Here is a 27774-nt window from a genome sequence, read left to right as displayed (position 1 = left end):
TTACATACACTATTTATCAAGACCTTCAGTACAGTTTCATACAGCACTGTGCCTGTCACGACTCAGCTGCAGACATGAACAGCCAAGAAGTCACTTATGCAGAACTTAATCTGATGAAAGACTCAAAGAGACAGCAAATGAAACCCAAGGGCACTAAAAGTTCCATTTCAGTAACTGAGCAGGAACTGCTCTATGCAGAATTAAATCTTCAAAATGCTTCTCAGGATCTTCAAGGGAATGACAAGAATTATCACTGCAAAGGTAAAACATTTAATATACACACAGTATAACTGTTCTAGGATGTGCAGTTAAGGTGCAGGGGTGTAGAGAATGAGCCAGGAATGATCTCATAGTTTTCATTTGTGAATATCAGAGCTCAGAGTTGGATAATGGTATTCTAACTGAAATCTAAAGACTAACTTTACTCAGCTATTGTAATTTGTAGTCTTTGACCAAAAGCTCATGGAGTATTCCCTTTACTTAAAATGCAATCGTATATTCTGGGAAAAGATTACGATGATAGATATGGGCTTGGGGTCCAAGTGTTTATTTGTGACTCCCTGTGCATCTGTAGTTTTCTTATATGTAACTTTCCTAAATAATTATTTCCTTCCATCCTTTCTCAGTGTTTTCATTTCTCTTCTAAATATTTACTATTATTTCCAGGGAAGCTCATTGCTAGGATCCTGGGAATCATCTGCCTTGTCTTGATGTCCACTGTGGTAACAATAGTAGTTGTTACCCGTAAGTGTTTGAATGACTATTTGGGAACTTTTCATTTTAATGACTGTCAGTGCCTCAAAATGTCTCCTACTATTATGGAATAGAATTTTCATTTGAATGCATATGTGCTCTAAATGTGCAATGGTTATTCTGAATTTGCCAAAAATATAAAAGAATAATTGCAGACAGCATTACACATGTGTTCAGATGTCATTATTCAAAGAGATGATCTAGGAGAAATGTTGTTGAGAAATACAAATTAATTCTTGAGATCGATTATGCCAAATACTGTAAGAGATGGTGAGGTTTGGTTTTGTAGGATTTTGAAATATTTTCTCCCTAATCATTACTTTATTAATATTGCTTAGTAATATAAATTTTATTACAGTTTTCTAACAATACAGAAATTTTAAATTGAGAAACTCAAATCATTACGATGTATTGGTTTAATATTAAATTTTTATGAGGCTTCATTTAATTTTTTCAGCTACTGAAATACCAGAGCAGAAAAATTTGTCCCTGACAACAAAGATCCAGAAAGGTACAAAGTGATTTTCAAAATTCCAATATTAACATAGTTTCTATTTTATCTCTACCTTTGGCTGGGCAACAATGGTACTGGAGTTTTTGGAGGAAAATTAATTACAAAACTGGGTAATAATCGTTCAGAAATGATGATTATACGAGAGTATTACTTCTTAGGCAACAATATGAAGAGATACTCATTTAAAATTGCCATACCCATTGTTACCAATTTCCTCAAATTTTCTTCTGGTATAACATGATGAGAGATAAATCATTTTACTATTCTAAAAAAGTGGCTTTGTTCAGTGATCTCAGGCCATGCTGAGATGGATATTTTTGTGTGTTTCCTTTATATGGACACATAAGTTAGGGAATGAGAAGCTGACCATTCTTTCTGTGTGTACGTGAGCATATTTTGTTTTATTTATATGGGTCTGCGAGGGTGCATAAATATGTACGCATGTGTATCCATATACAAGTATGTAAATTTCCTAGAATTTGTTAGTGTTCAAAATGCTTTTGGGTAATATCTCATAATCTTTCTCCAGCACATCACTGTGGTTGTCCAAAAGAGTGGTTTGTGTATTCCAACAATTGCTATTACATTAGCACTGAGAGAAAATCATGGAACGAAAGTTTGATGTCCTGTGCTTCTAAGAATTCTAACCTGCTCTACATAGATGATGAAGAAGAAATGGTAAGATTTTAAATATTCCAGATTTTATTAATAGCTTGTCAGTTAATATAATATTTGTAGAGTTCATTCATAGCTTTGTACATATTTATAGTTTATTTTAAAGTCTGTTAATATTACCTAGTTTGACCCTATGATATTTTATTTATATTTTTATATTTTAAGGTACACTTGATAATTTCCACTTCTTGCTTTTCATAGAAAATTGTGCTTCTATAAATGCTCTTTTGGCAGAAATAAACTTTGCTATTTAATTTTACCACACATCAGGCCTTTGTCAGCCCTGCCAATTTCAATATTATGAAATATCTTCGCTTATTTTTGGACTTTATGTCAATGGAATCATGCGGTATGAATTTTTATGTGTGTTTCCCTTCGCCCTCATGTATGTGTAATCCATCTATGCTATCGCATTTGTCTATAGTTTGTGAATTTTCACTGCTGTCTTATATGAATATTGTGGGGGGCCGGGCCCCGGTGCCAGGCTGAGACCAGGTCGAGCAATGATCCCTGTTGACTCAGCCAACCCGGTGGTTCCCCCTCCCATTCATGTGGGGGGCTGGCCCGGCGCCAGGCTGAGACCGGGTCGAGCAACGTTCCCTGTTGACTTAGCCAACCCGGTGGTTCCCCCTCCCATTCCCCCACTTTCAAGGGCATACGAAAGCCTTGTCAAGGCTGAGAAAGTTAATTCCTGAAGCCTGTGGTCTGCAGGTGTTGGCAGTAATGCTACCTCCCTTCTTCTACCCCGAGTCAGATAGAAACAAACATGGGAACTGTGTTTTGCTAGCAATCTTACCAACAAGGTCTTGTGACCCGTCTAGAAAATGCACAAGATACACAGAACTAAATGTTTTGGTTGGCAGCGATTATGTGAAACCTGATTATTCTTAGAATGACCTGATCCATAAGAGTCTTATATTATAAAAGATTGTGTACAGCAACAATGAAGCCGTCACTTGGGTCATCAGCCCAGGGGACCCTCCTGTTCCCAAACTTTCTCTTCTCTCTTTTTTCTTGCTTTCCCCTACCCTCAGGACCCTGACCTCGGTGTTTGTCACACTAGTCGCGACAGAATATGATATTTTAAAATCTATTCTCAGATACAACTTTAGTTTACTTTTAATATATGGTGAGGGCACTATGAAGAATTATTTTATGGAAAGCCTTTTTGGGGCACCTAGTTGACTCAGTCAGTAGAGCATGCGACTCTTGATTTTGGGGTTGCTAAGTCCAAGACCTACACTGTGTATAGGGATTACATAAAAATAAAACCTTAAAAAAAGAAAAGCCTTTACTGTATCTTTTTTACGTATTACTTTGTAATTAAAATAATATATATGAGGCATAACTATATAGTATACAATATATTTAGGCATGTCAATATTATATTTATCACAATAAAATAATAATGTAGAAATATAACACTATCATGGTATTTATGAGTAATCATAACACATTTTCCTCTAAGCATTAGAATGAAATTTCACCTTCACAGGTATGTGTGTATTTCAATTTATTAGATTATTCCAACATTTTTCTAGCTTATTGTGTGAATACATGTTGTACCAAATGGGTTCTTGATCCAAAACACAGTAGTCTGACAAAATTAATATAATAAGCTCTGAATGTTTCATAACAGTACCATTTTTGGTGCTGTAACTCATTAAGATCGTTTCTTTTGTGTTAGTGAGAAGTGCTCAAGTGTGACTCTTGTCCATTTCTCCTAGACGGTGTCTTCTTTTCCCTTTTTAGAAGTCCTTGTCATATTTTAGATAAGAGCTCTTTTTTGAGTTTTAAGATGCAAATGGATCTTTGACTCTTGTGACTTGCATGTTTACCCTTTTAATGACCAAAATTTATTAATGTCACTATAATTCAATTTATCATTTTGGGCATTGGTGCTTGTTTGGGACCCATTTCAGAAATTAGTTAGAGTTCATGAATATAATTTCCTATATGACTTTCTAGGATTTGTTGATTTATTAATTAACTTTTAACTAAGGTTTATGATCCATTTGCGATGCTGTATTTGTGATGCTGCGAGATAAAAGTGAAGGTTATACTTTTCTACATCACTACGTAATTGATGGAACAAAATTTATAGCAAAGTAGATTCTTTTCTTTACACTTAATTTTTATAGAGAGAGCTATATATGTAGTATATAAGCTCTAATATGCTTTATAAGATAGTAATCTATTATATATCTTTATAAAATTATATATACATATATCACAACTACACAGTCTATCACAACCCACAGCAGCTTAAGTAAAATGTAGAGCCTTACTTTTCTTTATGTCCCTCTGCTGTGTCCCATTTACAATAGAATTGTCTTAAATATTTCTCTATTTATGTTGAGAATCACATGGATGTTATAATTTTGCTTCAACTGATAAGTTTGCTTCAAATATCAAGCAATTTAGAAAATACAGGAGATGAAGGAAAGTCCGTCCATTAAGCCTAATGGTAGTTTTATTCTTTCTTTTGTTCCCTCTTTCTTTCCGGATGATCCAGGACTCCTTTTATCATTTAACTTCTGTTAAGATAATTCCCTTTAGCAGTTCTTTCAGAGCGGATCTGGTGGTGGTGGTACATTTTCTTAGTTTTCCTTTATTGGAGAATCTCTTGATTTCCCCTGCAAGCCTGAGTTATATTTTTATTGGATAGTCAATGGTTTTGGATTGGAATAATGCAGTGAGTATCAACAACTTTTCTGTCTTTCCAGCATGCCTTTTCCCCGTTATTTTGACTGGAGAGAAAAAATATTGGGGGGATTTTTGTGTGTACCTGTTGTGTCTGTGGTTTGCTGGCCTCTCAGGCACCAGTCTGGGATATGTGAGGTGAAGAGAAATTCCAGGGAGCTGACCTCCCTGTCATTCCTCGGTTTTCCAGGGCTGGGATCTGCCAGCTTTCTCATTACCTTTATAAATCTTCTTATGTTGTCTTATTATGTATAATGTCCAGGGGTTCTAGCTATATTTAGTGGGATGAATAAGGAAAAGTCTATCCTCTATATTTTTCCAAAACAGGAAGTCTGGTCTGTGGTGGTTTTAATTTGAATGTTCCTAAGACAAACAGTTTTGAGCATCTTTTCCTGTACTCATTTGCCAATCTTCTATGTTTCTTGGTGATGTAGTTCATGAAATATTTGATTATATTTAATTTTTGCTATTTGCATTTTGAGAATTCTTTACGTAACCTGGCGGCAAGTCTTTTATTAGATGTATGATTTGCAGTTATGTCCTTCAAGTCTGTGATTTTTCTTTGTCTTCAAAAAGCAGAAGTCATTTATTTTGATGAAGTATACTTCATCAATTTGTTCTTCTTTGGATCATGTTTCTGGAGTTCTGTCTAAAAAGTCCATCTAAAAACTAAAAGAAGTGTATAGTTTACACTTAGGTTTACAATCAGTTTGGAGCATTTTTGTATGGAGTTTAGCGCATGTAATTATTAATATTATTTGATAGTCAGTTATTTCCACAGCATTTGTTGACAAGATTATACTTTCTCCAGTGAATGACTATACATCTTTGTTGAAATCTGCATTCCCTATATGTGTGGGTATAAATTTTCACCTTCTAATCTGTTTCATTAATCTAGTTATGTATTATTTTTAATTTTTTTAACATTTATTTATTATTGAGAGACAGAGAGAGGCAGAGCATGAGCATAGGTGGGGGGGGGGCGGGCCAAGAGAGGAGGAGACACAGAATCTGAAACAGGCTCCAGGCTCTGAGCTGTTAGCACAGAGCCTGATGCGGGGCTCGAACCCACAAACTGTGAGATCATGACCCCAGCCGAAGTCGGACGCTTAACCAACTGAGCCACCCAGGCGCCCCTAGTTATGTATTTTTATTTCAATTTCCTGTTTAAAAAGCTATTTTTTTAGAAATACATATATATTAATTTTGTTTTGTTGTCTTGACTACTCTAGATATTTGAGTGGTATTTTCTCTTATTTTTATGTTTTTAAAAGTTATTTTTTCAAATAAGAATATTAGTTTTATCAAATGTCTTCTGCAACAGAGAAGTCATATTTTTTTTGCAATTTATTAAATTTCAGTTAGTTAACATATAGTGTAATATTAGATTCAGATGTAGAATTTAGTGATTCATCACTTACAATATGCAGTGCTCATCACAAGTACCCTCCTTAATACCCATCACCCATTTAACCTATCTCCTCCGCCACGCCCCTCCAGTAATCATCACTCTGTTCTCTCTATTTAAGAGTCTGTTTTCTAGTTTGTCTCTCCTCTTTCTCCCCTAAATTCATCTGTTTTGTTTCTTAAATTCCACATGCGTAAAAGCATACAGTATATGGTAAGTGTCTTTCTCAGTATGACTTAGCATAATACTCTCTAGCTCCATCCACATCATTACAAACGGCAAAAATTCATTCATTTTTTATGTTTTGGCTGAGTAGTATTCCATTATATATATGTAACACCTCTTCTTTATCCATTCATCAGTTGACAGACACTTGGGCACTTTCCATAATTTGGCTATTGTTGATAATGCTGCTATAAACACTGGGTTGCATGTATTCCTTCATATCTGTATTTTTTAACCTTTGGGTAAATACTTAGAGATGGAATTGCTGGATCGTAGGGTAGTTATCTTTTTAACTTTTTCAGGAACCTCCATATTGTTTTCCAGAGTGTCTTCACCAGTTTGCATTCCCACCAACAGTGCTAGAGCATTCCCCTTTCTATGCATCCACACTAACATTTGTTGTTTCCTGTGTGGTTCATTTTAGCTGTTCTACCTGGTGTGAGGTGATATCTCATTGTAATATTCCCCGATGGTGAGTGATGTTGAGCATTTTTTCATGTGTCTATTAGCTAGCCATCTGTATGTCTTCTGTGAAAAAACGTCTATTCATGTTTTCTGCCCATTTTTTCACTTGATTATTTGTTTTTTGGGTGTTCAGTTTTATAAGTTCTCTATAGATTTTGGATACTCAGGCTTTATCAGATATAATTTGCAAATATCTTCTCTTATTCCAAAGATTGACTTTTAGTTTGGTTGATTGCTTCCTTCTCTATGGAGAAGCTTTTTTATCTTGATGAAGTCCCAATAGTCCATTTTTGATTTTGTTTCCTATGCCTCAGGAGATATATCTAATAAGAAGTTGCTATGACTGATGTGAAAGAGGTTATTGACTGTGTTCTCCCCTAGGATTTTGATAGTTTCCTGTCTCACAGTTAGACCTTCTATCCATTTTGAATTTATTTTTTTTTTATATGGTGTAAGAAACTCATCCTGTTTTTTTTTTTTTTGCATGTTTCTGTCCAGTTTTCTCAACACCATTTGTTGACGAGACCATCCTCTTTCCATTGGATATTTTTTCCTGCTTTATCAAAGATTAGTTGATCGTATAGTTGTGGGTCATTTCTGAGTTTTCTATTCTGTTCTATTGATCTGTCTATTTTTGTGCCAATGCCATACTGTCTTCATCGCTATGGCTTTGTAATACATCTTAAAGACCAAAATTGTGATGCCTCCAGCTTTGCCTTTCTTTTTCAAGATTGATTTGGCTATTCGGGGTCTTTTGTGGTTCCATACAAATTTTAAGATTGGTCTACCTCTTTCAAAACTGCTATTGGTATTTTGATAAAGATTGTATTAAATGTGTATATTGCTTTGGACAGTATAGACATTTTAACAATATTTTTTTTTCCCAATCCATGATCATGGAATGTTTTTTTCATTTATTTGTGTCACCTTCTAATTTCTTTCATTACTGTTTCAGAGTTTTTAAGTACAGAGCTTTCACCTGGTTGGTTATGTTTATTCCTAAGTGTCTTATGGTTTGGGGTGCAATTTTATATGGGATTGATTCTTTAATTTCTCTTTCTGATGCTTTAGTTTTGGTGTATAGAAATGCAACAGAATTCTGTACATTGATTTTGTATCCTGCAACTTACTGAATTCATGTGTTAGTTCCAGCAACTTTTTGGTGGGGTCTTTTGGGTTTTCTGTATAGGGTATCATGTCATCTAGAAGTAGTGAAAATTTGACTTCTCTCTTGCTGATTTGGATCCTTCTTACTTCTTTTTGTTGTCCGATTGCTGAGGCTAGGACTTCCAGTACTATGTTAAATAACAATGGTGAGAGTGGACATCCCTGTCTTATTCCTGACTGTAGAGGAAGAGCTCCCAGTTTTTCCCCACTGACGATAATATCAGCTGTGGGTTTTTTGTATATGGCCTTTATTATGTTGAGGCATATTCCCTCTATCCCTGCTTTGTTGATGGTTATTATGTTGAGTCATCATGGCTGGATGTTGTATTTTGTCAAATGCTTTTTCTGCATCTATTGGAAGGATCATAAGGTTCTTAGCCTTTCTTTTATTAATGTGCTGTATCACATTGATTGATTTACAAATAATGTACCACCATTATAGTCCAGGAATACATCTCACCTGATCATAGTAAATGATTATTCTAATGTTCTATTGGATTCAATAGGCTAGTAGTTTGTTGAGAATTTTTACATTCATGTTCATCTAGGATATCAGTCCATAGTTCTCTTTATTGGTGTGGTGTTTGTCCGGTTTTAGAATCAGGGTAATGCTGGCCTCATAGAATGAGTTTGGAAGTGTTCCTTCCATTCATATTTTTTGGAATAATTTGAGAAAAATAAGCATCAACTCTTCTTTAAATGTTTGACAGAATTTTTAAACGTATTTGCATATTTTCATAATATTCTCTTATAATTTTACTGAAGTATTATATACATACAGATGAAAACACATGTCATCCATGCCAACAGATGGCAGAATTTTCAAGTGTCACTGTCACATGGAATGAGGAAATGAATTTTACCAGCACTGCAAAATACCCCTTTCATGTCCTTTTCTTCATTAAAGAGCACATTATATAAATGAAATCATGCTATGTGTATACTTTATATTTGGCTTTTTCAGGTAAAGCTGAACTCGTGAGACCCATCCCTATAATTGCATGAATTTGTAATTTCTCGACACTTCCTTGCTGTTCTATTGTCTGATTCTGCTACAACGTATTTATCCATTCTATTGATGATGCCCTTGGAATTTGGGGTATTGTTCCATTTGAGGCTACCATGAGTTCTACTATTCATATTTTAGCATCAACTTTCAACTAAATATATGTTTATCATTTCTTCCTTCCTTCTATGACTTTAATTAACTTCCATATCCATCTATATCTCTATCTAATCTATATCTATATCATGTCATTATACATATCATATCTTCATAACCATTTATCTGTTGGAAGACACTTCGTTTGTTTTCATATCTTGGCTACTGTAAGTAATGTTGTATTGAGCATGGCTGTACAGAGATCCCTTTGAAATGCTTATTTCAGTTCCTTTTAATATATACCAAGAGTGAGATTACTAGATCATTTGATAGTTCTATTTTTAATTTTTTGAAAAACCACTATACTATTTTCCATTGTGGCTGCACCAATTTACACTCCCACCTGAATTTTTCCCATTCTTCACATTCTACCAATATCTTTTCTCTTTGTGAAAAAAGTCATCTGAACAGATGTGAGGTGATTATCTCATTACTTTATGCTCACTGATTTGTATTTCCCCGATGAGTCATTTGTTGGGCACCTTTTCATGTACCTACTGGCCATTTATATGTCTACAGAAAAACGTCTACTCAGATCCATTCCCCATTTTAAAAATTGGATTAGTTTCTTTTTTGTTATACTGTTGGAAAGGTTCTTTTTATATGTTGGAAATTAGCCCCTTGTCAGATGTATGGTTTGCAATTACATTCTCTCATTCAATACATTGTATTTTCAGCTTATTGATTGTTCCCTTTGCCGTGCAAAAGCTCTTTATTTCAATGTAGCCTCACTTTTTATTTTATTTTTTGGTGCCTGTGCTTGTGGTGACATATTCTAGACATTATTGCCTGGACCACTGTCAAGGATCATTTTCCTTTTGTCTGTACCAGTGATTGCATACTTTCATACATTTTTATGTTATGATTTTTTTGGCTGCTGTTTCAGTTTGAAGAATTCCCTTTAGCATTTCTGTGGGATAGAGGTCTAGTACTTATGATGCATGGCTTTAACAGATCACCAGGGGAGTCATGTTGCTGTAATCCTGTGACTGCCACCTACGGCCAGAGTAGAAACTGATCCAATCCACCATCCCCTGGGATGATGGGAAGTTCTTTATCTCTACTGTATTGTGGAATGATAGCTTTGCTGAGTAAGGTATTCTTGGTTGAGAGTTATTTTTTGCCTTTGATCACTTTGAAAATAGTATCCCAAATTCTGGGGAAGAGGCAGAGTAAGAAGGTCCTAAACTCACCTCATCTCATGGACAAAACTAGATAACACCCAAATAACTGTAAATAACCTAGAAAATGACCCAAAGACTTACAGAACAGACTCTGAACAGCTGAATGTAGAAAAGAGGACACATCCAAGAGCGTAGAAAGTCCAAAGATCCAGTCACAAGCTAGGCAGACCCTCAGGACCATGCATGAGAAGAACGGATGCCATGAGTGTGGAGAGAGGAGAAGAAAAGTCCCTCACACAAAGCACCCCAGACATGGGGAACACACTCAGAGAAGATGAATTTCCATTACATTTGGCTTCAAAAACCAGAGGGGTCTTATTTTGTGAGTTCTTATAATCAACCTGGCTTAACACCTGGAAATTTATTTATTTTTTAAGACTTTATTTAAATCCAAGTTAGTTAACTTTTAGTGAAATATATATATATATATATATATATATATATATATATATATATAATATCAGCATTTTTGTATCCTTTGGATAGATACCTACTAGTGAAATTGCGGGGTCATAGCGTAGCTCTATTTTTTGTTTTTGTTTTTGTTTTTGTTTTTGTTTTTTGAGGAAACTCCATACTGTTTTCCAGAGTGCCTGCCACCAGCAGTGCTGAAGGGGTCCCCTTTCTTTGCATACTCGCCAACAGCTATCGTTTCCTGAGTTGTTAATTCTAGCCATTCTGACAAGCGTGAGGTGGTATCTCATTGTGGTTTTGATTTGTATTTCCCTGATGATGAGTGATGTTGAGTATCTTTTCATGTGTCTGTTTGCCATATGGATGTCTTCTTTGGAAAAGTGTCTGTTCATGTCTTTTGCCCATTTCTTCACTGGATTACTTGTTTTGGGGAGGTGTTGAATTTGGTAAGTTCTTTATAAATTTTGGATACTAGCCCTTTATCTGATATGTCATTTGCAAATATTTTCTCCCATTCTACCAGTTTCCTTTTAGTTTTGTTGATGGTTTCCTTTGCTGTGCAGAAGTTTTTATTTTGATGAGGTCCCAATAGTTCATTTTTGCTCTTGGTTCCCTTGCCTCTGGGGACATGTATAGTAGGAAATTGCTGTGGGTGAGGTCAAAGAGGTTGCTGTCTGTTTTCTCCTCTAGGGTTTTGATGGTTTCTTGTCTTACATTTAGTTCTTTCATTTATTTTGTGTTTATTTTTATGTATGGTGTAAGAAAGTGGTCCAGATTCATTCTTCTGCATGTCGTTATCCAGTTTTCCCAAAACCATTTGCTGAAGAGACTTTTTTCCATTGGATATTCTTTCCTTCTTTGTCAAAGATTAGTCGGCCGTACATTTGTGGGTCCATTTCTGGGTTCTCTATTCTGTTTCATTGATCTCAGTGTCTGTTTTTGTGCCAGTACCATACCATCTTGATAATTACAGCTTTGTAATTCAGCTTGAAGTGTGGAATTGTGGTGCCTCCAGCTTTGGTTTTCTTTTTCAGTATTACTTGGGCTACTTGGGGTCTTTTGTGGTTCCATACAAATTTTAGAACTGTTTGTTCTAGCTCTGTGAAGAATGCTGGTGTTATTTTGATAGGGATTGCATTGAATATGCAGATTGCTTTGGGTATTATCGACATTTTAACAATATTTGTTTTCCTAATCCATTTGCATGGAATATTTTTCCATTTCTTTGTGTCTTCTTCAATTTCTTTCATAAACTTTCTACAGTTTTCAGCATACAGATCTTTTACCTCTTTCGTTAGGTTTATTCCTAGATATTTTATGGTTTTCGGGGCAATTATAAATGGGATCAATTCCTTGATTTCTCTCTCTGCTGCTTCATTAAGGGTGTATAGAAGTGCAACTGATTTCTGTGCATTGATTTTTACAACCTGCGACTTTGCTGAATTCCTGAATCTGTTCTTGCAGGTTTTGGGTTGAGTCTTTGGGTTTTCCACACAGAGTATCCTGTTGTCTATAAAGAGTGAAGGTTTGACTTCTTCCTTGCTGATTTGGATGGCTTTTATTTCTTCTTGTTGTCTGGTCACTGAGGTTAGGACTTCCAACACTACGTTGAACAGTGGTGGTGATAGTAGACATCCCCGTTGTATTCCTGACTTTGGGGGGAAGGCTCTCGGTTTTTCCCCACTGAGGATGATATTAGCTGTGGGTCTCTCATATATGACCTTTATGGCCTTGAGGTATGTCCTTTTTATTCTTACTTCATTGAGAGTTTTCCTCGAGGAAGAGTGCTGCCTTTTGTCTCATGCTTTTCTGCTCCTATTGAGAGGACTGTGTTGTTCTGAATCTTTCTTTGATTAATGTGAACACCTGAAACTTTAAAACCGAGTAGTTGTAGCTCTGGGAGAGCCCAGAGAGCATAGAACACTTATTCTTCACCCTTAAAAAGACAGCACAACAAAAACATGAATTGAAAAACACCTGGGATATACAAGAAAGAGATATATTTACTAATCTCAGAGCGTGTGCTGGAGGGCAGGGATCTTTAGGATATTCTTTTCCAAGAACAAAGGAGCTGTCTGGTGCCATCTCCCTCTCTTGCTCTCTAGCATAGTGACCAAGACACCTGTGAGAATCAGTGCTTTGCCGATGATCTCCACCCAACTTGATAACACCGTATGTTACTTCTGTGCTACCCTGCAAACACACCTATTCTGCCAAGCGCCTCCCCAGGTCTCTTCCCACAGCAGACCTGAGTAAGCCTTGTTAATACCATGTTCCTTGCCTCACATTCTCCTTTGAATCTGTCCCTTTCAATATGCCCTTGGCCAGAGCCTATCCAAAGTGGTGCCACAAGCCTGGTAGTAGGCAAGCAGCCACAACAGGGGCCAGCACCACTCCAGAGGTTTCCTGCCCTGGGAGACAAGGGAATGTACCACACATCCAGGTCCAAATGTGGCCCAGTAGAGGGCTGGGGTCTGATATCTAGTCTGACTGCATGCACTGCTCACAAAACTTCTCATGGAACAACATAGGGATGATGCCCTGCCATTCTGTGCTACCGAATCTTTGGCAAATGCCTGGTCTGACTCAACTCAAGCTCATGGAAGCCCCAGGATCTCCCACTAATAACACTAGAACCAAACTCTGCTCCCAACAGACTCAGAGAATCATTGCAGATGACTGGAGTGAAAGCAATAGCAGCTCAGGCACAACAGTGGGGCTCGCACAACACACAGGAGACACCCCTGTAATGCCAGGTTCTTCTGAACAAGTGACATTGCATAGCAGGGCTCTACAGGAACTCTTCTTCATAAAGCTGCTACTTTCAAGAGTAGGGATGTAGCTGCCTTTCCTAACACACAGAAATGGGCACAGAGTTAGGCAAAATGTGGAGAGAGAAGAATGTTTCAGTGAAAGAATAGGACAAAATCACAGCAAAATATGTAAACAAAACATTGATAAGTAGTATGTTTGATAGAGAATTTAAAGCAATGGCCATAAAGATACTCACTGAATTTGAGAAAAGAGTGGAAGACCTCGTCGAGACCCTCAACGGAGAAAGAAAAAATACACAATAACTGAAATTAAAAGTAAACCGAAGGAGTAAATAGTTCACTAAAGGAAGTAGAACACATCAGCAACCTGGAGTACAGAGTAGTGGAAAGCAATCCAACTGACCCTGAGAAAGAAAATAACAATAAATGAAAATAGAACAAGGAAGTTTGGAGACACCATCAAATGTAATAACATTTGCTTTATAGAGATCCTAGAAGGAGAAGAGAGAGAAAAGGTGGTAGAATATTTATTTGAAGAAATAATAGGTGAAGTAAGTTACCTTAAGGAGATCTACACCAAGACGCATAGCAATTAAAGTGACAAAAAGTAGGGATCAAGAGAGAATCTTGAAAGCATCACGAGAAAGGAAAACAGTTACATACAACAGAGACACCATAAGGCTATTGGCTGCTTTTTCACCAGAAACTTTGCTGGCCAGAAGGGAACCGCATGATACATGTAGGGTGCTGAGTGAAAGAAAAAATCTGCAATGAGGAATACTTTTTCCAACAAGGCTATCATTCAGAACAGAAGGAGAGATAGAGTTTCCCAGATAAACAAAAGTTAAAGGAATTTACGACCACTAAACCATCCCTTCAAGAAATGTTAACAAGGACTTTTTGAGTGGAAAGGTAAGACCACAAGGAGGACTAAGACAAACAGGAAGCACAAAAGCACTCAAATTAAGTATATCTATAAAAATCTGGCAAGGGATTCACAAAATAAAAGGATATAAAGTATGACACCATACACCTAAAATGTGTGGTGGGAGAGCAGTAAGAATGGGTTCAAAAGAGACTATCAACATCACATAGACTGCTATAATATGCAGAAGATGTTAACATAAACCTAATGGTAACCAGAAACCAAAAACCAGTAATAGATATGTAAGAATAAAGATAAAGGAATCCAAATATGTCATTAAAGAAAGCTAGGAAACCATGAGAGAAAAGAGCAAGAGAAGAAAGGAACGGAATAGAATGGCAAAAACAACCATAAAATAGGTAACAAAATGGCAATGATTACATACCTGTCAATAAGTACGTTGAATGTAAATGAACTAAATGCTCCATCAAAAGACACAGGGTAGGGGCGCCTGGGTGGCGCAGTCGGTTGAGCGTCCGACTTCAGCCAGGTCACGATCTCGCGGTCCGTGAGTTCGAGCCCCGCGTCGGGCTCTGGGCTGATGGCTCAGCGCCTGGAGCCTGTTTCCGATTCTGTGTCTCCCTCTCTCTCTGCCCCTCCCCCGTTCATGCTCTGTCTCTCTCTGTCCCAAAAATAAATAAACGTTGAAAAAAAAAATTAAAAAAAAAAAAAAAGACACAGGGTGATGGAACGGATAAAAAAGCAAGACCCATGTATCTGTGCCTTCAAGACACTCACTTCAGAGCTAAAAACACATGAAAATGAAAGTGAAAGGATGGAAAAGCATTTATCACGCAAATGGAAGCTAAAAGAAAGCCAGGGTAGCAATACTCATTTCAGACAAGATAGACTTTAAAACAGATTGTAACAAGAGACAAAGAATCACACTCTATAATCATCCAACAAAAAGATAAAACAATTATAAATATTTATGCAACCAACAGGGAAGCACCCCAATACATAAAGAAATTAGTAGCAAACTACAAGGAAGTAACTGATAGAAATACACTAATAGTAAGGGACTTTAACACCCCACTTATACCAATGCATACATCATCCAAACAGAATATCAACAAGGAAACAGTGGCTTTGAATGACACACTGGGAACAGATGGATTTAACAGATATATTCAGAACATTCCACCCTAAAAGAGCAGAACACACATTCTTTTCAGGTGCAGATGGACCATTCTCCAGAACAGGCCACAAAGCAAGACTCAGCAAACTGAAAAACACTGAAGTCATACCATGCATCTTTTCTGACCACAATGCTATAAAATTAGAAATCGGCCACAAGAAAAAAATATGGAATGAACACAAATACATGAAAGTTAAATTTCATGCTACTAAACAGTAAATGGGACAACCAAGAAATCAAAGAGGAAATAAAAAAAATAAATAGAGGCGAATGAAACTGAAAACACAACAGTGTAAAGTGTTTGGGATACAGCAAAAGCTCTTTAACAGGAAAGTTTATTGCAATACAGGCCTACATCAAGAAGAAGAAAAACCACAAATAAACATCGGAAACTTACACTTAAGGAGCTAGAAAAAGAAACACAAACAAAGGAAAAGCCAGAAGAGGAATGTAAATAATAAAGATTAGAGCAGAAATAAATGATATAGAAAGTAAACAAAGAATAGAACAGATCAATGAAATCCAGAGCTGGTTCTTTGAAAAGATTAAAAAAAAAACTGATAATCTTCTAACCAGATTCATTGAGAGAGAGAGAGAGAGAGAGAGGAATCAAATAAAATTACAAAAAAGAGGAGAAATAACAACTGACACCACAGAAATACAAAGGATTGTAAAAGAACATTATATGCCAACAAACTGGACAAGCTAAAAATAATGGATGAATTCCTAGAAACAAACATATAACCTCCCAAAACTGAACATGAAGAAATAGAAAATTGAACAGACTGATTACCAACAATGAAATTGAACAGTAACAAAAGACTTCCAGGACCAGATGGCTTCACAGGTGAATTTACCAAACACTTAAAGAAGAGTTAATGCTTATTCTTCTCTAACCATCCTAAAAAATAGAAGTGGAAGGAGAGCTTCCAGATTCATTCTATGAGGCTAGCATTACCCTGACACCAAAACCAGATAAAGACACTAGAAAAACAACAACAACAACAACAACAACAACAACAACAACAAAAACAAAACCCAGAACTATAGCCTATTATCTCTGATGAACCCAGATGCAAAAATCCTCAATAAAATATTAGCAAACTGGATCCAACAATACACTAAAAAATTATTCACACTAATCAAGTGGAATTTATTGCTGGAATGCAAATATTCAGTATTTGTAAATCAATCAGTGTGATGCATTACATCAACAAGAGAAAAAATAAAACCCATATCATCACTTTAACAGCTGGAGAAAAACCATTTGACAAGTACGACATCCATTTTTGTTAAAAATCCTTAACAAAGTAGGTTTACAGGGAACATACCTCAATATAATAAAGGCCATATATGAAAATCCACAGCGGGCATCATCCTCAATGGTGAAAAACTAAAAGCTTTTCCCCTAAGGTCAGGAATAAGAAAAGGTTGCCCACTCTCACAATCTTATTCAAAATAGTACTGGAAATCCTAGCCAAGGCAATCAGACAACACAAAGAAATAAAAGATACCCAATTGGTAAGGAAGAAGTAAAATTTTAACTATTTGCAGATGACATCATACCTCTATTTAGAAAACCCATGAGACTCCACCAAAAAATTGTTAGACCTGATACGTGGATTCAGTAAAATGGCAGGACACAAAAATCAATATACAGAAATCTGTTGCATTTCTATACACCAACAATGAAGTAGCAGAAAGAAAAATTAAGAAAGCAATCTCAGTCAGTTGGGCATCCAACTTCGGCTCAGGTCATGATCTTGCAGTGGGTGGGTTCAAGCCCCGCGTCCGGCTCTGAGCTCAGAGCCTCAAGTCTCCTTCAAATTCTGTGTCTCCTCTCTCTGCCCTTCCCATGCTCATGCTCTGTCTCACTCTGTCTCTCCATAATAAATAAACATAGAAAAAAAATTTAAAAAAAGGAAACAATCTCATTTGAAAGTGCACGAAAAATTACCTAGGAATAAGTTAAACCAAGAAGGTAAAAGACATGTACTCTGAAACTGTAAATCATTGATGAAGGAAATGAAAGACAACACAAATGGAAAGTCATTCTATGCTCATGAATTGGAAGAACAAATATTATTAAAATGTGCATGCTATCCAGAGAAATCTACAGATTTAATGTAATCCATATAAAAATACCAACAGCATTTTTTCACAGAACCAGAACAAAGGATCCTAAAATTTGTATGGAACCACAAAAGATGCCCAATAACCAAAGCAATCTTGAAAAAGAAGAGCATCACTGGAGGTATCACAATTCCAAATTTCAAGATGCACTACAAAGCTGTCATAATCAAAATAGTGTGATACTGGCACAAAAATAGATGCAGAGATCAATGGAACAGAATAGAGAGCCCAGAAAGAAACCCAGAAGTATATGGTCAATTCATCTTTGACAAAAGAGGCAAGAATATGCAATGGGAAAAAGTCTCCTAAACAAATAGTGCTGGGAAAACTGGACAGCTACATGCAAAACAACGCTAACTAATGTGGATGTAAATTAAAAAAAAATAAAAAATAAAATTAAAATAAAAAAAAAAACAATGAAATTGGACCACTTTCTTGCACCATACAGAAAAATAAACTCAAAATGGATTGAGGACCTACATGTGAGAGCTGAAACCATAAAAATCCTAGAAGAGAGCAGAGGCAGTAATTTCACTGATATTGTCCACAGCATCATTTTTGTAGGTATGCTTTCCGAAGCAAAGTAAACTATTTGGATTAAATCAAAATAAAAAAGCTTCTGCATAACAAAGGAAATAACCAAATTAAAACACAGCATATTATATGGGAGGAGATATTTGCAAATGACATATCCAACAAAGAGTTGGTTAGTATCCAAAATACATGAAGAACATATACAACTCAACACCAAAAAAAAAAAAAAAAGCAAACAAACAAAAGGCAAAAAACCAATAAAACCCTCCAAATACTCCAATTAAAGTATGGGTAGAAGACATGAACAGACATTTCTCCGAAGAAGAAACACAGATGGCCAACAGATACATGAAAAGATGCTCGACAGCACCGATCATCAAGGAGATGCAAATCATAACTACTATGAGATATCATGTCACATCTGTCAAAATGGCTAAAATAAAAAAAAAACACAAGAAACAGCAAGTGTGGGCAAGGATGTGGAGAAAAAGGAACGCTTGTGCATGACTGTGAATGAAAACTGATGCAGCCTACTGTGGAAACAGTATTGATATTCCTTAAAAAATTAAAAATAGAAGTCTCCTATGATCTGTAATTCCACTACTGAATATTTATCCACAGAATATAAAAACATTAATTTGAAAAGGTATAGACACCATTGCAATGTGTTTATTGCAATGGAATATTTCTCAGGCATAAAAAGTAATGAATCTTGTTATTTGGAAAAGCTTGGAAGCATCTAAAGAGCATAATGCAAAGTGAAATAAGACAGTCAGAGAAAGACAAAGACCGTATGATTTCACATATATGTGGAATTTAAGAAGCAAAACATGTGAACCAGGAAAAAAAGAGACAAACCAAAAACAAACTCTCACTATGGAGAACTTACCAGAAGGGAAGTAAGTAAACGGGATTAAGACTATACTTATGATGAGCAATGAGAAACATATAGAGATGTTTAATCACTTTATTACATACCTGAAACTAATAAAACACTATAGTATGTTAGCTGTACTGCAAGTAAAAAGAAGAAAGAATAAAAAGAAAACATTCTACCCTCTCTGGGCTTGTACATGGGAGAAGGTTTGGCTGAGGTGACCCTTCTTGGCATGCTGGCACTCAAACCCCTCCAAGCAGTATTGGAGCCATAGTGCTAGGAACAAGTGCAAATGGAACTTCCACGGTGTAGGGTCCTGGGCAGTTTCACTTGCTGTCACTCTGGAACTGATGGCTACAATGGAGGCATGTGCCGATATCCGAGGGATACTGTAATTACATCTCAGGGGAGAGATAGTCACTGTGACTCTGGCTGGTGAAGCAAATGCCTCAGTGACACAAGTTCTGGGATTATGAGGTTCAGGGATGCTTGGGCACAGAGGCAGGGTGGCACACAGGGACAAGGTGGCAGTCTGGGAATGCTTGAAAATTTTACATATGCATTAATGATAATAGCTTATTCAATTTACGCCATTTCAGCTTACGGATGATTTCATAAAAGCGCTCTACTTTCAGATAGGGACGGAAACCTGTATGTACTTCTGAAACAGTGCTGAAGCCAGCTAATACTGGTTTCTGACCACTAATTATGCATATCTTTTTCAACACCGTGCTCATGATTTCACATTGGTGACTTGAACCTTTCGCAGTGACTGTGCACCGCAGAAATCAACAAGTGCTAACAAAATAAGGTTTTCTTTCCTCTCTGATGTGCTCAATTACCAGCACAAGGTTGTATCCATATATGGTATAGACCCAACCATACAGGGTTATAATTGTGGCTTTAAATAATCTTACCTCTTAAAAAATTGAGAGAAGCAAACACACACAGAGACTTTTAAATTTACCCACATATTTACCATTTCTTTTGATCTTTTTTTCCTTCTTGTGGACACCATCCCTTGTCATCTACTTTTAGCTTGAAAAACATTTACGGAGAACAGGTCTGCTAAGAAACTCTGTTAGGTCGTCATGCACCTTCTGTTTTGAAAGACTGTTTTGCTGAATTTGGAACGTTTGTGTGACAAGCTTTCTTTGTCATGTTTTGCTTTGTTGTGGGTTTTTTTTTTTTTGAGGGGTTTTGGTTTGTGTCTTGTTTTTTTGTTTTCTTCAGCACATTCAGCTCTTTGGTTTTGAACTTCCCTGTTTTTATTCTTCATGGTTTCTGGTGAGAACTTCTCTATTAATCATATTATTAGTTATAATTAAATGAAATTAGTAGTTTTTTCCTTGCTGCTTTCAAGATCCCCTCTTTCTGTTTGCTTTTTATTTTATTTTTAATTGTGGTAAAAAAATAATAGAAAATTTACCATATTACCCATTTATATAAAAAATAAACTTTATTTCTGAGAGAAATTTTAGGGTCATATCAAAGCTGAGAGAAGGCACACAGGTTTTCTATACATGCCTACTGTCTACACATGCATAGACTCTCCCATTGTTAATATCTCCCACCTTAGGGTTACACTTGCTACAACCGATGAAAGTACATTGACACATCTTTATCACCGAAAGACCATAGTTTAAATTAAGGTTTACTCTTGATTATGTACATTTTATGAGACTGGAGAGATGTGTAAAGACTTTTATCATCCATTACATATTTATATAATATGGGCTCACTGCCCTAAAAATCCTCTGTCCTTCACCTATTATCAATCCTTCCCTTCTTGCTCAGCTCTGGCAACCACTGATCTTTTTACTGTTTCCATAGTTTTATTTATTTTTTTTCCAGGACATCATATAGTTGGAATCACACAATGTCTCACATCTTATCCACTACACTTTAACAGTTTCATGCATCTTACCCAACTCTAAGCAGACAGTTCATGAGTGCTAACTGTATTCACATCGTTGTCCAACAGATCTCTAGAACTTTCACCTTGCAAAACTGGAACTCCATACTCAGTGGACAGAATGAACTTCTCTACTTTCCCCCGAACCCTTAGCAATCACCATTCTACTTGCTGTTTCCATCAGTTTGACTGCTTTAGATACTTCCTAGAAGTGGAATCGTATTCTTGTGTGTGTGTGTGACTGGCTTATTTCACTCAGCATGATGTCCTGGAATTTCAACCATGTTGTAGCATGTGATAGGATTTCCTTCCTTTTTAAGGCTGAATAATAATATTACACCGTTCTGTGTATACTGTTTTTTTTTTCTCCTTTCTTCCATCAGTGGACATTTGGGCTGCTTCTACTGGTTGACTTTTGTGAATAATGCTGCAGTGAGATGGGTGTGCAGGTATCTCTTCGAGATCTTGTTTTCAATTCTTTTAGAAAATTTCCTACACGTGGGATTGCTGATTCATAGGGCAATTCTATTTTTAATTTTTGGAGGGAGTTTTATACTGTTTTACATAATAACTGACCAATTTGCTTTCCCAATGACAATGTGCCAGGGTCCTCTTTTTCCGCCTCCTTTTTTCCTAAATAGTATCCATCCTAGTAAGTATGAGGTGATATCTCATTATGGTTTTGATTTGAATTTTTCTGACAATCAGTGATATTGAACACCTTTACATATGCTTTTGGACCATTTGTGTATTTTCTAATGTCTATTCAATTCCTTTACCCATTTCTTTTAAAAAAAAATTTTAACGTTTTATTTATTTTTGAGACAGAGAGAGACAGAGCATGAACGGGGGAGGGTCAGAGAGAGAGGGAGACACAGAATCGGAAACAGGCTCCAGGCTCCGAGCCATCAGCCCAGAGCCCGATGCGGGGCTCGAACTCACGGACCGTGAGATCGTTACCTGAGCCAAAGTCGGATGCCCAACCGACTGAGCCACCCAGGCACCCCTACCCATTTCTTATTTGGGTTATTGGGTTTTTGTTTTTATTAGTGACATTGTATTCCTTATATATTTTGGATATAAATCTTTGTTTTGATATATGATTTGCAAGCATTTTTCCACTCTATCTTTCATTTTGTGGATCATGTCCTTTGATGCAAAGAAATGTTTTAATTTGATGTAGCCCATTTGTCTACAATGGTCTTTTCCTTGGTAGTCTGTGCTTTTGGTGTCATATCCAAGAAGTCATTGCCAAATAAAATTTTATGTACTTCCCCCCATGTTTTCTCCAAGGAATTTGACAGTTTTACATCTTATGTTTGTGTGTTTAGTCCATTTTTAAAAAAATTATTAAAATTTTTTTAATGTTTATTTATTTTTGAGAGAGACAGAGTGTGAGCAGGGGAGGGGCAAAAAGAGAAGGAGACACAGAATCTGAAGCGAGCTCCAGGCTCTGAGCTGTCAGCACAGAGCCCCACATGGGGCTCAAATTCACGAACTGTGAGATCATGACCTGAGCTGAAGTCAGATGCTTAACCGATTGAGCCAAGCAGGTGCCTTGTGTTTAGCCCGATTTTTTAAAAAAGTTTATTTATTTCTTTTGTGTGTGTGGGAGAGAGAGTGCCCACAAAATTGGGGGAGGGGCAGGCAGAGAGGGAGAGAGAATCCCAAGCAGGCTCTTGCACTGTCAGTGTGGAGCCCGATGTGGGTTCGAACTCATGAACCACGAGATCATGACCAGAGCTGGGGTCAGATGCTTAAACTGACTGAGCCACCCAGGTGTCCCGATGATGTTTAGTCCATGTTGAATGAACTTTATTATGGGGCATAAACCTAAGCATCCACCTTCGTTCTTTTGTGTGTGGGTAGTCAGTTTCCTGGCACCATGTGTGAACGATACTACCCTTTCCATACTGAATGGTCTTCTCACCCTTATCAAAAATGATTAGCCTGACTACACATGGGTTTGTGTCTGGATGTATTTTTAAGTTATTGTTTCCATGGGGGATGAAGGGCCTGGGGCTTCCTATTGTTTTCTGTTGCTGGTGTCATTCCCCCTCTAATCTGAACACAGATCAGATCTGGATCTAATCTGTGGATTTTGTGGTAGATAATGTGGTTTAAGTCTGCTGGAGGTGGGAGATATGCCACCCATTCCCTGATTTTCACACTGACTTAAGTCACCTCATAATCCACCCTGTTCCCTCAGGCTTTTTTGTCTGTGTTCGCAAGTGACACTTAATGGTCACTTAATGGTCATTCCATTATCATGTCGTGAGATGTGGCTTTCTTGTGCTCATTCTGTTAGTAGTTTGCTGAGCCACTGGGTTCTACAAATATTTTTAAAATGCTATTTAAGAAGTTATTCTTTCACTGTGTGTTAATATTGCTTTTCTGTTTGTTTGTTTGTTTGTTTGTTTGTTTGTTTTCTTCTGCTTCTTTTATCCGCCTTTGATTTTATTCAGACCCATGCTGGTTTTCTGATTATTGAAGATCTCTGAACTCTGTTATTTTTTCTCTCTCATTCTATGGGATGAATAAATTCTGTTACCCCTTCTTCAGTTTCATCAAGTTTTTCTTTTGCATCTCCAATTTTCTAGAGAGCCAATTGAGTGAATTTTTCATTTCAGGTATTTATAAACTCAGAATTTCTCTGTGTTTTTTTTTTCACATAATTTCATTTTTCTACTGATATTTCCTAGTTGTTATGTTGCTGCCATATTTTCATTTAATTATTTGAACATAATTTCCTTTATAACTTACAAATATTCATAAATGTTACTTTAAAATACTTTTTTTTCAGTAATTCTAACATCTTTCCCAGGAAAAGTTTCTATTGACTTTAGTATGGAAGACATTTTCCGGTTTCTTTGCGTGTTTTAAAAGTTTTTTAGGTACACATTTCTGATAATGTAGTTTAGTAAACATGCATTGTATTTCATTTTTCTTAGATTTCTTATTTTTGGAGCTTGCATAGCTTTTACTGCAAAATCAGTTTTTCCTAATTCTTATCGTTTGGTTTTTTTTTTTGTTTATTTATTTATTTACTTACAGCCTATTTTCCTAGGGATTGCCCTTGTGATTTTGCAGCTTAGATGTCAACCACTAATTTTTTAAAGGTTGTGTTCAAATACTGCAAATCAGTAAGGCTTCCACCCTCTGCCATGTGATGGATGTGCAGGTGTATGTGTACGTGTGTGGGGAGAGGTGGGGGGTGTGTGTGGGAGGGGAGTGCTCATAACTTTACTGTCAATTCTCAAGTCTCAGCTTTCGCTTTTATCTGGGTCTCCTCTACATGTGGGAGCATTTTCCCCATCAGCTAAAAGTGTGTAGAGAGCTAATATCATCTCTTCTGTTGTACTTTTCCCTTCAATATCTTCCCATTTTACTTACTGGGGGACTTGAGCTCAGATAAAGGAAAGTGTGAGTATCCCTCATTCATTATCAAGCAAACTCACCACTTTGAGCTGAAAAAGCAATGGTTATTTCATCCCCTTCCCCACTCTTACTCATGTCTGCCCTTGAGGCAACTGCATCATGATTTTTTCAGTCTTCCCAAATTGTAAATAGTACAATTCTTTAAAAAAATTTTTTTAAATGTTTATTTTTAAGAGAGCTCGAGTAGGGAAAGGTCAGAGGGAGATACAGAATCTGAAGCAGGCTCCAGGCTCTGAGCTGTCAGCACAGAGCTCAACGCGGGGCTCGAGCTCATGAACCGTGAGATCGTGACCTGAGGCGAAGTCAGACGCTCAACCCACTGAGTCACCCGGGTGCCCCATAAATAGTACAATTCTTTTTTTTTATTAAAATTTTTTTAATGCTTATTTATTTTTGAGAGGGCGAGAGAGAGGCAGGGCATGAACAGGGGAGGGGCAGAGAGAGGGAGACAGAGAACAAGAAGCAGGCTCCAGGCTCCGAGTTGTCAGCACAGAGCCTGACGCGGGGCTCGAACTCATGGACCGGGAGAACATGACCTGAGCTGAAGCCGGATGCTCAACTGACTGAACCACCCAGGCGCCCCAATAGTACAATTCTTTTTGATCACTGCACTAGGGTGGGTAGGTGGAGAGGCATGGGAGCAGTCCTAGGCAAGAAGATTACAAAGGTACTTCTTACTTGAATCTCCAGGAGTTTTTAAAATAATAAATATTTCACAAGTTATTATTATTAACCTCAGGGCAATTGTCAGAACCCTAAATTATTATCCATGGCAGTGTGTCTTCTTCACTTAGTCCTACTAAGATATCTTTACAATGGGTTCAGTGCGTAGCACTGTATTACAATTTGAAAGATTCTATAAAGTCACAAAGAATGAGCTTGACTTGTTACTACAAAGTTCACATGAGTATAAGAGCTTTGATGTGACTTCTAATAAAATTTGTTTTCTCATAGTATATGTTGGACTTCTTCATTCGTTCTTCATGGTGTAGAGTCTCCCAGACAAGAAATAATAGTTCATGGCTGTGGCCCAAAGGCTTAACTTTCCTTTCCAAACCGTAAGTTTCTTCACAACTCCTTTATTTTATGCCTCAAAGAATTTGTCATAGGGGAAAAAAAAACAGCTTTAATGGAACAACTTTATTTATTTATTTATTTATTTATTTAATTTTTTTTAATGTTTATTTATTTTTGGGACAGAGAGAGACAGAGCATGAACGGGGGAGGGGCAGAGAGAGAGGGAGACACAGAATCAGAAACAGGCTCCAGGCTCTGAGCCATCAGCCCACAGCCTGATGCGGGGCTCGAACTCACAGACCGCGAGATCGTGACCTGGCTGAAGTCGGACGCTTAACCGACTGCGCCACCCAGGCGCCCCTATTTATTTTTTTTAATGTTTATTTATTTTTGAGACAAAGAAAGACAGAGCGTGAACAGGGGAGGGTCAGAGAGAGGGAGACACAGAATCTGAAGCAGGCTCCAGGCTCCGAACTGTCAGCACAGAGCCCAACGGGGGGCTCGAACTCACGGAGTGTGAGATCATGACCTGAGCTGAAGTCGGATGCTTAACTGACTGAGCCACCCAGGCGCCCCTTAATGGAACAACTTTAGAAACACCATTGTTGAAGTGTTTCCATAGAAAAATAATATGGAAAATATTCAGATTTAGATACGTAACTCTTAGTCCAAATGGATTGCATGTTCATTAAGATTTAAAATTATGTATTACCAAGATTAATTAGATATTATTTTCTATATTTCAGGTTGTCAGTATCTTCAGAGTGGGACCACCATTGTACATTTTTATACGTTCAGGCCAAAAAAATTTTAATTGAATCCTGCTTAGAAATAAAAACATATATTTGTAAGCACCAGGCACTTCAACCTACCTAAATCTGATATAATGCTGCTTCACCATCTATAAAGAGCATATTTCTCATTTCTTCAAGCCATATGATTATTTTCTTAGAGTTATTTTTTTAAGATTTTATTTTTTACAACAGTTTTGGGTTCACGGCAAGATTAAGAGAATGGTACAGAGATTTCCCATAACCGTCCAGTATGCACATATGCATGCCGTCTCCCATCATCAACATCACTCATTAGAATGCTTTACTTGTTACCAAGGATTAATCTTCACTGATATATCATAATCCCCCAAGGTCCAAAGAGTACCTGAGGTTTTACCCTTAGGGTTGCAGAATTATTTTTAAATCTTTATTTATATTAACATAAAAAATATATACTCAGGAATATATCACCCATTTCTTAAACTTTTGTTATTTATTAAAATAAATTACATCTACATTATAAGTGATAATATCAAGCATTATTATGATAAAGCCCTTGGTAGGGTGAAAAAGCCCACTCATATTTCCAAATTAATTGATTTGTTCTAGCACTAAAGGGGCTGCATGTGAAGGTTGAACGACCCAGAGTGGCAAGGTTATCAGTCAGTGTTGAGGTAGGAGACAGAAACCAGGAGAAGTTTGATATAAAGAATTATTAACTATATGGGAAAGCCTAGCATGAGGGGATGAAACAAAGTTATAAGAATACCTTAGGCTTAAAGGAAAGTACCGAAAGGAGGGATCACTGGGAAGCCAGGTCCGCTCTCTGAAGATGGGATTTAGATGTCATCGAGGACAATGTGGGTGCACACAGCTTCATGGCCGACATGCTCACCGGATTGGCCCGGGGCAGAGCAGCTCCACGGTCCCCTGGCTGAACTTGGCGAGGAAGGATCTCGGTCTGAGACTGGCCGGCAGGAAGAACCCCCTGCCAGAGTGTTAGCGGGTAGAGGCTGGAAGAGGAGACTTTAACTGGCACGGGCCACAGACACTCGTGGAGGCTGAATACACAGGACTTCCTGCAAACAGGCAGCTGGCAACTAAGCCGTAGTGGCCAAAGGAGAGAAAACACCAAGGAACCAGGAAGAAGAGCCCTTTCTGCTGCAGTGTCTCTCGATGGCCCTTTACCAACAGAAGTCAACCTCCTGTGAGATGACAAGAGAGAAAATTGGTAGGATCTTGCACCGTTATCTGAGAAAAGACCACTGAGGGATAGATTTGGAGCTGAGAGTACTAAATTGATAACCAGGCACTCGGGGTATCATGCAACAATCCCAGGGTTGCCGTCTAAGAGCCATTCAGATCTGCCCACTTCCTCAGAGAATGGAACCAAGCTGTACCTTCTGAATCCGTTTTAGTGCAGCACTAATCAAAGATTAGATTCATTTTTGGGGAGAGGTTGCTTTTTCAGGGAATAACAACCAGTGTCCTTTGGTACTTCTTCTTGTCTACTGTTTTCCTCACCAGGATTTCAGATATTTTGGAAGGTATCTTGTTTTATTAAATTATCTGTGTCCTCA

At 37.2% G+C, this 27774-nt stretch overlaps 1 protein-coding gene across 2 annotated transcripts; it reads left to right on the top strand.

The window, feature by feature from the left end:
* On the top strand, positions 1-27774 carry LOC101100897 (NKG2-F type II integral membrane protein-like). 2 transcript variants are annotated; one of them, XM_019834512.2, is made up of 6 exons: positions 1-261; positions 667-744; positions 1211-1264; positions 1797-1945; positions 25359-25462; positions 26168-27774. In XM_019834512.2, the coding sequence occupies exons 1-6, from the start codon at positions 75-77 to the stop codon at positions 26295-26297; spliced, it is 702 nt and encodes a 233-aa protein (XP_019690071.2). In that variant the 5' UTR covers positions 1-74; the 3' UTR covers positions 26298-27774. The 2 variants fall into 2 exon arrangements, with proteins under 2 accessions (XP_019690071.2, XP_044917309.1); XM_045061374.1 differs by lacking the exon at positions 667-744 and having other exon boundaries at positions 3-261.

Source organism: Felis catus, chromosome B4 (assembly GCF_018350175.1).
Source record: "Felis catus isolate Fca126 chromosome B4, F.catus_Fca126_mat1.0, whole genome shotgun sequence".
In the NCBI taxonomy this organism is placed as follows: Eukaryota; Metazoa; Chordata; class Mammalia; order Carnivora; family Felidae; genus Felis; species Felis catus.
The sequence above is the reverse complement of the archived record's forward strand: the minus strand, read 5'-3'. Positions and strand labels throughout refer to the sequence as shown.

Coding starts and splice junctions, on each gene's coding strand:
- LOC101100897 (XM_019834512.2), top strand. CDS start 75: ATGAACAGCCAAGAAGTCACTTATGCAGAACTTAATCTGATGAAAGAC. Junction 262..666: donor CAAGAATTATCACTGCAAAG/GTAAAACATTTA, acceptor TATTATTTCCAG/GGAAGCTCATTGCTAGGATC. Junction 1,265..1,796: donor GACAACAAAGATCCAGAAAG/GTACAAAGTGAT, acceptor ATCTTTCTCCAG/CACATCACTGTGGTTGTCCA.